The sequence below is a fragment of the Lithobates pipiens genome, unplaced genomic scaffold, assembly GCF_037356315.1.
Source record: "Lithobates pipiens isolate NorthernLeopardFrog02 unplaced genomic scaffold, aLitPip1_a1.2 Scaffold_139, whole genome shotgun sequence".
Taxonomy (NCBI): Eukaryota; Metazoa; Chordata; class Amphibia; order Anura; family Ranidae; genus Lithobates; species Lithobates pipiens.
This window is the reverse complement of record NW_027507727.1, coordinates 164340-177948: the sequence shown is the minus strand read 5'-3', so window position 1 is coordinate 177948 and position 13609 is coordinate 164340. Positions and strand designations below refer to the sequence as shown.

General features: G+C 43.9%; 1 protein-coding gene across 3 annotated transcripts in view; it reads right to left on the bottom strand.

Moving 5' to 3' along the window:
• Nucleotides 1-12662: 12662 nt before the first annotated feature.
• Nucleotides 12663-13609, bottom strand: part of LOC143981349 (F-box/WD repeat-containing protein 2) — a 43126-nt gene continuing 42179 nt past the window's right edge. For 2 of the 3 annotated variants that reach the window (XM_077479122.1, XM_077479123.1), the window contains exon 8: nt 12663-13603. In XM_077479122.1, the coding sequence (XP_077335248.1) occupies nt 13315-13603 (289 nt within the window). In that variant the 3' untranslated portion in view covers nt 12663-13314. The remainder of the gene's footprint in view (nt 13604-13609) is intronic. The other variant, XR_013274296.1, reaches the window with a different exon arrangement.

Genomic DNA, 13609 nt, shown 5'->3' with positions numbered 1-13609 from the left:
GTTTGTGTGTAGTTTGTGTGTACTATGCTGTTAGTTTACATATTCTTCACATTCATAATGGAGTTTCAGGTACCCAGACAGCAGCCCAGCTCTTGCCTGCAGACACCCATTGACATGAGGAGGAAATGCTATTATCTGCAGACATTTCCATCCAGCACTGGAACACAGAAGCGTAATCCTGGAGGTGAACGGCAGTTCTTGTGTACTGGCTTCATCCACAGAGAAAATGAATATGCATTTCTGAAAATACCAGTTGCTTGGTTGTAGTGCTGATTCATTGGCTTTGATTCTTTTGGAGTCTCTGAGCTGGGAAAACTTTGCATAACAGTACTCCTCCTTTACCTAATTATTATAGGTCTGTGATGCAAATATTGTAACCATTGGGTCAGTATGACCATGCAGTTAACTTTTTGAGAAGAGATCACCAATGGCTGCCTGCAATATGGCAGGTTTCCCTAAAGTCAAGGCAGATTTTTGCCCCAGTAAAAATACTTTGTACCAAATAAAAATGACTTACCTTGTGTAATAATATTTTGGTCAAAATTATGATTTCTGTGGTCTGCATTGGTGGAACCATGAAAAGTGCTACTGCGGCTGCCTTGTGTAAAATGAAGATGGATTTGCACATTGAGGAAGCATAAACCTACCAAACTGTATCCCATCCAAAACTAGCCAGCAAGGTTGCATGAACTTGTTTGGGAACTCCAATGTATAGTATTTGCTCTGATTATTTTGGAATGCTTCTAATGCATATGATTGGAGATAATCTGTTTGTGTGTGTTTTTAAACATCTCCTTTAGTGGTTTTCCTTCTTGTATACTTATCTGACAGTTCACATCGGTATGCGTCACATTAGGTCAACATACTGCCGGCATTCCACCATTGGGTATGTTCAGTGAGTAGGACAAGTTAAATTTTTTTGGCAGACTGCAGAAGAATTAAGAATAATTTTCTAATCACAGTGTGGTAAGGCCACCAGAGAAATAGAAGCTCCTGTCTATTTTAGACTTGCAATTAAAGGGAGTAATAGCCCACACCTAACTAAGATATCGAACCCGCCCGCCCCCCCTCCCCCCCCCCCCCCCCCCAGCATTAACATGTGTAATACAAACGTCAACCATGAAGTGCCTAGTGCAAGTTTATTTAGTTGAGGCATGTCCAAAGTCTGGGCTGCGTTCTGCTTTCGAACAGCCCCCGCCTGCTAATTTGGACATATAACTTTTGTGGCCCTCAACGAATCCCCTAGTGCCGGGGGCCACAAAAGATATGTGTGCTGGCTGCCTTGGAGGGAACAGGACGAGTGCATACAGGAGAATTTACTATTTACACGGTGGCCTCTGTAATAGGAAGTCCCATCTCCCCTGCTGCCATTGGACAATTGTTCTGTCCATCATAGGAGGCGGGACTTTGTATTAAAAAGGTTGCAGAGAAAAGAGATTCTCCTGTATGTAATCTGTTGGTGCTCATCCCGTTTTCTATAAGGCTGCAGATGGGCATCAATCAGGCTGCACTGATGTCAATGGCGCTGCTGCATTCATGGCACATGTGAGGCTGCAGATGGGGACCATTCTCAGAGTTAATCCAGATTGGAGTGTGCATGCTGGCAGGCTCTTTGATTAATCGCAGCGGTCGGATTACTTACTGGAGGAGTCCATACATCTGTTCACCTCATGCGTATCGTGATATAAACACACATATATACGGAGTAGAGAGCGCAGAATGAATCCAGATTGGAGTGTGCATGCTGTAAAATAAAAAATTATTTATTGGGCTACAAAAAAAAAATAGATTTTTTCCGTCATACTTACCTGTAAAATCCTTTTCTTTGAGTACATCATGGGACACAGAGTTAAGCTAATATTCATTACCTGCTGGGTTATACTTCATCTCCACGTGAAAGAACCCTGGTAGATCAAAGGTCTTTAGACAGGATGTGGTCCTCTATATAACACCTTCCATACAGGAAGTACTTCAGTTTTGTAGCATGCACTGAATCCTCAAAAAGAGGGGAGGGACCTCTGTGTCCCATGATGTAAAGGGGGGAGCTATACGTTTCAGACCATAGGCCTGAATGACCAATTGATGGACTCAATTGGCAATGAAAACTGCCTGCCCCTTCTTGGGTCCTTTTGGTAAAACAAAAAAGGAGTCTGATCCTCGGATATCCACAGATCTAGACAAATAAACCTTGACAGCCCGGTCAACATCCAAAGAATGCAGTCGTCTCTCTTCCGCCGAATGAGACTGAGAGATTAAAAGAAGGCAAAATTAATGTCCTTATTTAAATGAAAGGCCGACACCACTTTTGGCAAAAAAAAGAGGGAACAGGTCGTAACACAACCCTGTCGTGGTGAAGGATCAAGCATGGTTCCCTGCACGAATGGGCCGCCAACTCCAACACCCTTCTAGCCGAGGTGATGGCCATCAGGAAGGCTAGCTTGCGTGACAGCAAAAAGGAATTTCCTTGCTAGGCTCAAATGGTTGTAACAGACAGCACCGCAAGTTCAAGTCCCAAGGACACATAGGTGACCAAATGGGGGAAGCAAGCGACTTGCTCCCTGCATAAGGGTTCAGATCAGTAAATGGGAGGCTAAAGGCCTTTGGAAGAATTCTGATAGGGCTGAAACTTGACCTGATTGTACTCAATACCAATTTGATTTCCACAGCTGACTGTAGAAAAGAGACAATTCTCACGTATTTCCGAGGATGAAATTTTTTTGCCTTCACACTAAGCAATATAAGTCTTCCAGACCTTATAATAGATCTTCCCAGTCACAGCTTTTCTAGCATTCACTAGGGTACACACCACTGCTCCCGAGATGCCACGGTCCTTTAACACCCTGGCTTCAACAGCCTGTCTAAATTCTGTCAAATTAAGAGACTGTAAATTGGGGTGGAATAAAGGACCTTGAGACAGTAGATCAGGGTGACGTGGAAGCGGCCATGCTCCATTTATTATCAGTCTCACAATCTCCAGGAACCAGGACCTTCTGGGCCAGGCTGGTGCCACCAGAATGACTGGAACTCCTCTCCAATCCTGCACAACAAATGTAGAAGGAAAAGGATCAGAGAGAAAGCATAAACCAAGGAGTACTGGCTCCATGGAACTACCAGAGCATCTGCTCAGATTGCCAGAGAATCTGTTGTTCGGGACACAAACTGCTTATTGTTGAACCTGGATGCCAGTAGGTCGACCTCTGGCCATCCCCAACATTGGCAAATTTCCTGTAACACCCCTGGGTATAGGGACCATTCCCCTGGGCAGATCTGCTGGCAGCTGAGATAATCTGCCTTCCAGTTCTCTACTCCCGGGATATGGACTGCCGATAGAATCGGCACATGTCCCTCTGCCCAGACTAGTATGTGGTTCATCTCCTGCAGAGCTAAACCACTCCTGGTACCGCCTTGGTGGTTTATATAGGCCACTGCAGTGGCATTGTGGGACTGAACCCTGATAGGGCAGTCCTGAAGCTCTGCCATCCAGGACTATAGGGCTAAACGTACTGCCCATAATTCCAGGACATTGCTGGGCAGGAGCTGTTCTGTTCCTGACCATTTCCCCTGAGCTGGGAGCCCTTCTAGGGTCTCTCCCCAGCCTGTGAGACTGGCATCTGTAGTCAGTACTCTTCAAGTTCCCATGAAGAAGGATCTTCCCTTTTGCAGGTTTTGATCCTGCAGCCACCAGTTTAGGCTTAAGTGTGCCCGAGGAGCTACAGAGCCTTGCGAAAGTATTCGGCCCCCCTTGAACTTTTCAACCTTTTGCCACATTTTCAGGCTTCAAACAAAGATATAAAATTTAATTTTTTTGTGAAGAATCACCAACAAGTCGGACACAATTGGGAAGTGGAACGAAATCTATTGGATATTTTAAACTTTTTTAGCAAATAAAAAACTGAAAAGTGGTGCGTGCAAAATTATTCGGCCCCTTTACTTTCAGTGCAGCAAACTCACTCCAGAAGTTCAGCCAGGATCTCTGAATGATCCAATATTGTCCTAAATGACTGGTGGTGATAAATAGAATCCACCTGTGTGTAATCAAGTCTCTGTATAAATGCACCTGCTCTGTGATAGTCTCAGGGTTGTTGAAAGCGCAGAGAGCATCATGAAGACCAAGGAACACACCAGGCAGGTCCATAATACTGTGGTGGAGAAGTTTAAAGCCGAATTTGGATACAAAAGGATTTCCCAAGCTTTAAACATCCCAAGGAGCACTGTGCAAGCGATCATTTTGAAATGGAAGGAGGAGTATCAGACCACTGCAAATCTACCAAGACCTGGCCGTCCCTCTAAACTTTCAGCTCAGACAAGGAGAAGACTGATCAGAGATGCAGCCAAGAGGCCCATGATCACTCTGGATCAACTGCAGAGAACTACAGCTGAGGTGGGAAGAGTCTGTCCATAGGACAACAATCAGTCGTACACTGCACAAATCTGGCCTTTATGGAAGAGTGGCAAGAAGAAAGCCATTTCTCAAAGATATCCATAAAAAGTCTTGTCTAAAGTTTGCCACAAGCCACCTGGGAGACACACCAAACATGTGGAAGAAGGTGCTCTGGTCAGATGAAACCAAAATCGAACTTTTTGCCCACAATGCAAAACGATATGTTTGGCGTAAAAGCAACACAGCTCATCACCCTCAACACACCATCCCCACTGTCAAACATGGTGGTGGCAGCATCATGGTTTGGGCCTGCTTTTCTTCAGCAGGGACAGGGAAGATGGTTAAAATTGAGGGGAAGATGGATGCAGCCAAATACAGGACCATTCTGGATGAAAACCTGTTGGAGTCTGCAAAAGACCTGAAACTGGGACGGAGATTTATCTTCCAACAAGACAATGATCCCAAACATACAGCAAAATCTACAAAGGAATGGTTCACAAATAAACGTATCCAGGTGTTAGAATGGCCAAGTCAAAGTCCAGACCTGAATCCAATCGAGAATCTGTGGAAAGAGCTGAAAACTGCTGTTCACAAACGCTCTCCATCCAACCTCACTGAGCTCGAGCTGTTTTGCAAGGAAGAATGGGCAAGAATTTCAGTCTCTCGATGTGCAAAACTGATAGAGACATACCCCAAGCGACTTGCAGCTGTAATTGCAGCAAAAGGTGGCTCTACAAAGTATTAACACAAGGGGGCCGAATAATTTTGCATGCCCCACTTTTCATTTTTTTTATTCGTTAAAAAAGTTTCAAAAATCCAATAGATTTCGTTCCACTTCACAATTGTGTCCCACTTGTTGGTGATTCTTCACAAAAAATAAAAATTTTATATCTTTATGTTTGAAGCCTGAAATGTGGCAAAAGGTTGAAAAGTTCAAGGGGGCCAAATACTTTCGCAAGGCACTGTATATCCAAATACAAAATAAGAAAATACTATAAAACTCAAAATGGTGCACTATTCCTTTAAATAAAAAATATGCTGTGATTTATCATAAAGTGCTCAGTCAATATGCTAATATATAAATAATTAAATATGTCATGATATCGCCCATATAATAAACAACGTAATCAGACATAATATGCTGTGTTAAAGTGCTAATGTGCAAAAAAATTCATACCACAAAGTCCATGAAATTGCAAACATCTCAAATAGCCATGGAGCCACCATGGCTGCATCCTGTGTCTTCACCTCTCCTGGAACACCTTTGGGTCTAGAGACCACTCTCCTGGGTCCAGACGCTGCTAGCTAAAGACTGCTACTTGTTCATGCCTTGAATGTAAAGAGCCAAAAAGGCTGGAACGTGAAGTTCTACCAAAGACAAGATTAAAATGAAAAGGTTTGCTGTGGTGAGACCACTAGTTCCTCACTGATGGTTCACATGCGCCACTGCCATGGTGTTGTCGAACTAAATAAGGATCACATGACCCTCCAGCAGGATAGTCCGGGGCTGTAAAGAAAGCCAAACTGCCCGAAGTTCGAGGATATTGATCTGGAAATGAGACTCCTCCAGTGTCTAAGTTCCCTGCATCAACAGGGTGCCTAGGACTCCTCCCTAGCTCAACAAACTTGCAACTGTTAAGACAATCTTCCAGAAGATGGGAAGTAATGACTTTCCCAATTCCACAGTCAAATTCCTGAACCACCAAGGAAGAGACAATCTCGTCTTTTTTATTTTTTTATTTCTTAGACAAACAAAACAAAACACGACAAAAATCCTACACATTGAACCTGAAATATATTAATAGAATATCAAGAATCCATCACATTGCATAGCAGCTAACAATCCCCCCCCCCCCCCAAAAAAAAAAGAATATAATAATTACCGAAGAGGATATTTTATCTAGGACATCCCATGTATCAATTCAAATGTCAAGCCTCACCCCATACACTAAGGAAAAAGGAGGAAGCAAACATTAGTCCCTTCACTCACCAATAGCCCCAGGCATCCCTATAAGGAAACACCCAGATTATGATTTATTAGCCCCATCTAGATTAGATAACGATTAGCCCAGACTTAATAGTACTTACTAGGGCAACCCCTATTCCTATAGACGTCTCTGTACAATGGGATATTATTATTTATCAATTGTTTCCAATTTATAAAAGTGTAGGAGAACAGGGTTTCTTCCAATGCAAAGCACTGGTTTATCTTGCATAGAATAATGTTGTATTAACAAATATTCCCTCAGTTACTGTAGGGATAATAGCCTCTACCAAACCCAACAAGCAAACCGGTAAAGGAGCAGAAGTGATAGAATTCAATAAATCCACCACCTCCACCCAAAATTTGACTATATATGGGCAAGCCCAAAAGATGTGTGTGAAATCACCCTAGATGCTCCACAGCTCCAACACTTAGAAGAGCAACCAGGATTTATCTTTTGAAGTCTATAAGGCATAATACATGCTCTATGTACCAGTTTAAATTGGATAATTAAAACCAGAGATCTCAGAGGGAAATCCCATACACCACTCCAATCCTCCATATCCAAATCTGGTATATCTCGCATCCACCTAGCTCAAAGACCCTCTAATGACAACATAGAAATTAAAGTAAGATGAGAGTACAGTCTCAAGGTAGGCTTATCCAGACACTCAGACCTAAGTACTGATTCCAGAGTGGGTTGAATCTTTATTAAACTATCCTGTGGCAAATGTGCATGAAAAGTGTGGAGAAGCTGGAAGTATCTAAATAAATGGGAACTAGGTAAATTAAAAGTTGAGGTGAGTGTAGAAAAAAGCAGATAGTTTCCAATCAGTAACCACTTCAGAAAGGAATTTAATATTATATTTTGTCCATGCAATAGGCTCTCGTACTTTAAAAAAATTAAGAAGAGTAGGGTTAAACCATGGGGGTGGGGGGGGGGGGGCATTTGGAGAAAACCCACTCTTGGGATAACATTCGCATCTAAGACCAGCCTCCCAGGCTGGAATAGTATTAAGCATAAGGGTAGTCACCTGGTAGTGTGCCCTATGACCCCTAAATAAAAGTACCTTAAGAGCTTCTGTGGAACCTACTACTGTTGCTTCCAGCCGAGTGGAGGAGTTATATAAATCTGGGCTTAGCCATCATCAAAAAGTATTTATATAAATCCGGAAAAGCTAAGCCTCCCTGTTCACAAGGGCGCCTCAGGGTAATTAATTTATACCTGGGGTTCTTCAACCCCCATAAAAAAGATGAAAACAGCTCATTTAATCTTGTAAAAAAGGATAAAGGGAGCCACCGAGGAGAATGTCTAAATAAATACATTTTGGTATAATTTTCATTTTTTTTAAATTAATGTGTCCCAATAAGGACAATGGTAGAGACTTCCGTGCTTTCAATTTTGACGCAATGTCTCACAAAATCAGAGTCAAATTCAAAGAAATAAATTCAGAAGCTTGACAGGAATTACAACTCCTAAATACTTGAAATTCTCTACCTACTGCAGTAGAATATCATTCAAGGTCGTGCTATGGGCCTCCATATCTACTGGAAACAAGGACTTAGTCCAATTTACCTTCAGTCCGGTAACCGTTGACAATGAATCCAGTATTTCTAGGGCCTCTTATTATCAAAAATAATAGGAGGTCATCTGCATACAAAGCTACCCTCTCCTCCAACCAACCAATCTGCAATCCCTTAATTTTAGGGGGGAAGTGTGTAAGGCCTCCTCCATAGCAATCGCAAAAAGGGTTGGAGAGAGAGGGCAGCCCTGCCGAGTTCCCCTATATAATGAAAAGGGAGGTGACAACCTTCTCCCAATTTTCACTGCAGCTGTGGGATTCATATACAAGACCTGCAACCATTTTATAAATAACATTGGAAAGCCCATTCTTCCCACAAGAAGGGCCACTCCAAGGTATAAAAAGCCTTTTCAATATCCAGGGAAGCAATGACCCTAGATCCTATATTAAGATGTTAAGCATAAATATTAGTATATAATCAACTAAAATCAGTAGCCCTACCAGACATGAGCCCCGTTTGATCTGAGTCGATAATATTCAACATCAATGGTTGTAGTCGTCGGGAGATTTGTTTAGTCAAAATCTTGAAATCTACATTCAAAAGAGCAATAGGCCTATATGAAGCACAAGATGATGGATATTTTGGGTGCTTGTAAATTAAAACTATATGAGCATGACTCATTGAGTCCAGCAAAGCTCCCTCCTTCAGACAATCAGAGTAAAGAGAAGCCAATACAGGAGCTAATAGCTCTACTTGAACCTTATAGAATTCAATAGGAAGGCCATGCGGCCCCAGTGACTTTCCCAATTAAAAGGAGCCAATGACAGAAAGGACTTCCTCCGATGTTAAAGGACGTACTAGCATCACCCGCTTATTATCTGTTAACGAGACCAGTGCGACTGAATCCAGCCAACCCACCAATTCAGTCGGCTGGAAATCAGAAGGAAACTGAGATATATATAATGTCTGATAAAATTACCGAAGTCTCCAAAACTTTAGGCTGTTTACAGGCCATATCTCCAGAGGAGTGTCAGGGCTGGCTTAGCCCTTCATTCTCTGGGCTGGCGGCTCAGCTGTCGGCTAATTGCCAGCTCTCATTTCTCTCCACAGTTACCAGCTGTTCCTGATCATGCTCGTCTGACCTGCCTACTTAAAGCTGTCCAGCTTACTTCACCTCTGCCTTAATCACATCACAAGAAACCATTTCCTGCGGTTCTGTTTAAAGACGGGCTTGCTGACATCCCTTCTGGCCTCTTATCCTGCTTGCTGTTGCTCTACTTGGATCCCTGAATTCTGGCCTGGCTGATTACCCGATCTGGTTATGGAACTCTGGCCTGGCTGACTACTCGATCCGGTTACTGGACTCCGCTATGCTTTGATTATGCTTTTTCTGTTTACCCTTTTATTTTTATTTAATAAACAAGTGTGATTTAATTGTACTTCTGTCTCGGTCTGATTCAAGGTTTTTGACAGAAGGCGAAGGCCATGAATTCAGAAGAAACAATCAATCCACTTGTTGGTAATATTTTTTCCAGATTGGATGAGCAAGATCACTGCATGGATCAGTTTGCCATGGCGTTACAAACGCTCCTGAGTCGCACGGCTCACATGGAATCCTCCACGGTGGCTGCTCCGGTACAACCTGAGTGGCAGGCCGTCCCTGCTGCTGCCCCAGTCTCTGTGCAGGCACCCGCCCCGAATATTACCTCTATAAGAGGTATGTCTGGTTCCGCTTCCCCAGCGATTTGGGGGTGATCCAGTTCAATGTAGAGGGTTTCTCAATCAGGTTGAGATATACTTCGAGATACTGCCCCAGGCGTTTCCCACGGACAGAAGCAAAGTAGGTTTTGTGATAACTTTGCTTTCTGAGAGAGCCTTGGCCAGGCCTAACCCTCTATGGGAGACGCAAAAACCTGTTGTCTTGAGTTACCCTGAGTTTGTGGCCTCCTTTAAAAGGGTATTTGACGTTGCCAAGTGCCTCATGTCCATCAAACAGAGTACGAAGAAATGTTGCCGACTACACCACTGAAGTCCGTACTCTGGCAGCAGAGGTTGCTTGGAACAATGAGGCCCTCTTGGCTGCTTTTTCTCATGTTCTCTCAGATTCCATAAAGGATGAGATTGCAGCCCGAGATATACCCACTGAGCTGGAGAGCTTGATTTCGTTTGCCATCCTCCAGACTCAGAGAAAGACTTTCTCTTAAGGAGCGCTTGCAGAAGCCTCCTGTACGTTTGCCTCCGAGCTTTGTAGTCCCACCCATGCCTCCCTCACCTCCCATGCCTCCTGGTACCGAGTCGGTCATTGAAGATGAACCCATGCACCTGGGCTTCACACGTCTCTCACTCAGAATAACCACTCTTCCTAGCCACTGTTTTACTAGAAGAGACAGGTGCAGCCTCCATGTCTATGGTGGTCATTTTGTTAAAAAGGGAAACTGCCAGTTTCACAGTGGGGGCAGGCCTTAAAGTGGTTGTAACTGTAAATTAAAAAAGAAACAAACAGGTTTATACTTGTCTGCTCCGTGCAATGGAATTGCACAGAATGGCTCCGAACCTCTTCTTCTCAGGTTCCCTGCTGGCACTCCTAGCTCCTCCCCTCCGCTGACTGCCCCCATAGAAAGACGTTTTCTATGGGGGCACTCGTGCAGGCTTGCTCCTGTGTTTTTCTAGCTGTGTCTATTGAGAGTAGAACTTGGCCCTGCCCCCCACTCCCTTGTCACTGGCTTTGATGGACAGCAGTGGAAGCCAATGGCCCTCACTGCCTTAGCAAAGCCAGGGAGATCAGAAAGTGAGGGAAGGAAAGAGTGTCAGACGTGGATTTGATTTGGATCAAATGAGGTAAGTATAGAGAGAGGATACTTAAACATTCTTACATTAATGCAAGCAATGCATTATGGTAAAAATGTTAAGGCTTTATAACCACTTTAACAAATCCTCTTCAAACGGTTACAAGGCTGGAGGTTCAACACCCAAACTCCCGGAAAGTCTGTATGGTGATCTCCACATCCTCCCTTAATTCTGTGGCAGAAGCTACTCTTCGGAGATCATCCAGGTAACCCACGATTGCGATCCTTTGTTGTCTTAGCAACGCTAGAATTGGGGCTAGCACCTTGGTGAAGACCCCTGGCACTGTCGCTAGGCCAAAGGGGAGAGCTACAAATTGGTAGTGCTCATCCCCGACTGCAAATCGTAGAAACCTCTGATGTCTGACTCATATGGGGACATGCAAGTATGCATTCTTGATGTCCAAAGGCGCCAAGAAATCCCCCTGATGGAGTGCAGCGACCACAGAACAAACCGATTCCATCCTGAACCTTCGCACCTTCACGAAGCAGCAACAGATTCCAAATGCAAATAGCACACTTGAAATGAACTCTGGACCTTTTATCTGCTCCTTGTAAATGGGATAATGAGGGCTTACATACCTGGCCATGGAACAGCTGAGCAGCCAATTGTCCCATTACTTTTGGTCCCTTAAAAAGTGGGAGGCACATATACAAACTGTTGTAATTATTACACCGTTCACCTGATTTGGATGTAAATACCCTCAAATTAATGCTGAAAGTCTGCAGTTAAAGCACATCTTGTTAATTTCAAATACATTGTGGTGGTGTATAGAGCCAAAAAGATTTGAATTGTGTCGATGTCCCAATATTTATGGACCTGACTGTATGTCAAGCTCTTTCAAATATAGCTCTTTGCCCACAGAGAGGGCTCTGCGTGCCAGCTGTGGCACGCGTGCCATAGGTTCACCATCGCTGTCCTAGGCTGTCCTTTTTCTTGTTTGCCAGTGTGCCCAATCTGTTGGCAGTGTTATAACCTGAAGGTAAAAGACTTTCTGTGCTCCTCAATGGACGAGAAAGAAATACGTTATTAGATTACCTCAATAAACGTTTAGTGTAGAGGTACAAAGGCATAGCTGTACTTCCCAAGTGTGTTAACCCAATTACCTCTGTGTCATGGTTATGCAATAGAGTTTGTCTGCTTACCTGTCTGCATGTGTTCATTTCTAGAGACCAGCCGAGCCTCACCTGACTGCTTTTATAATCCATCCTCTGGCATGACTCCACCCTAGCTCCTATCAGACAACTCTATATTAACCTGTGCACTGCAGCCCAACCCTGCTGATCAATCTTTGTGTGTTAGCTTCCTGCCGTGTGCTCTGCTACTGTTTTCCGTTACCGACTTTGGCGTGTTTTGACTATCCATGTTTGCCTGTGATCCTGACCTTTTGGCGTGTACCCGACTATTCTTGTCTGCTTGTGGCCCCGACCTTGGCTTTGTCCCTCACCATCCCTATCCTCCTGTTGCCTACTGTGGGTGTGAGCTGGGGGACCCTGGGGGTCGCGACCTGGAGGCAGTTGCAGCCAAATCCATCCTCACCACCAGAGGCGCTGGTGAACACCTGCTGGCTCTTAGACTCCGCGCCCCAGAGAATCTTACGCTCTAACCCCAGTGGGATCTGTCCCCCGTCTGCAGCAGTCAGCCGTAGGGTCCACAACCTTGCGGTGCACTCCTAAACCCTACGGTGTGCATCTGTCACCTGGGCTCTAGGTGACCTGACACTCTGCTCTCTTCCCAGTGGAAAGGAATAAAGGTAAAAATCTTACTAATTATACAATCTCTACTGAGCCTTGGTATATGGGTGAAGATTTTTTCTTCTTAGCATCCAACCTTTGAAAATAATGAACACTGAAGAAATCCCCTTCATCGGGATTCTTTCCTGGCAGAGCTTAGATATTTTGGGACAAGAAATAATGAATACGGAGATCCTTATTTGGGTATGTGGAGCTTTATTGTGACAAGCAGAGAAAAGGCTGTGGATTCTGCTCTGTCAATCAGCATACAGGTGACATTACACGATTTAACTGTTGGACATAATTGCTTGTGGCGGGAGAAACCCATGTGCAACATCCACACGCAGTTTCGTACAGGAAACTTGTCCAGGGTTCAAGTGCTTTTATACAAAAGCTGGTGGTGATGTCGATGAGGAAATTCCTGTCATATGTCATAGATAAACTAGCAAATCATTTAGTCTATTTTGTAATAAAATAGATTACATGTATAAAGACTATTGAAGACTGAAATCTATAGTACAAATGGGTGATGGAGAAAATACATGGACAGCGTTCTTTTCCTGTTTTCTTTAAAAGCAATCCAAAGGAAGGACTGTGGCTGGACATTAATCACGCACATAGTTCATGGGATGTATGTAAAAATAGGCAGTGAGATCCTTAAAGCATGCGAAATGCTATTGTGGCAATAAAAGGTTCTTTCCTCTCCAAACTAAAAAAAAAAAAAAACAACTACGATTGTGCAGTGCATGATGGGAGACTTTGGTTCATGCAAGTTATGCTCTGAAAGTGGTTGCTGATACTTCAGTCTGAATGTCCCGATAAAAACACCTGATTCCAGTTCGCTGCTCTCAGCCATTTTCTTTCCACAATACCAAATGGATACTGTGATCAGGCATACTTGTGGCAAAGACCAAGCCAACGTCATTAACACCATCCAGGCCATTCAGCCATGCCATTTCTCCGGCCAAGAAGCTGGAGCCCCTCTTGGACTTCCTATACTCTGGCAGGGGCCAGCGGCTGATCACTTTCTCAGTCCGTAAGTCTATGATGTACAAGTGGTGGTTGTCAAACAAAAGAGCAAAAATGTCACCAAAGCCGAGAAGGGAGAGACTGGTGGAGTCTGGCATTTTTATAACTCTAAAA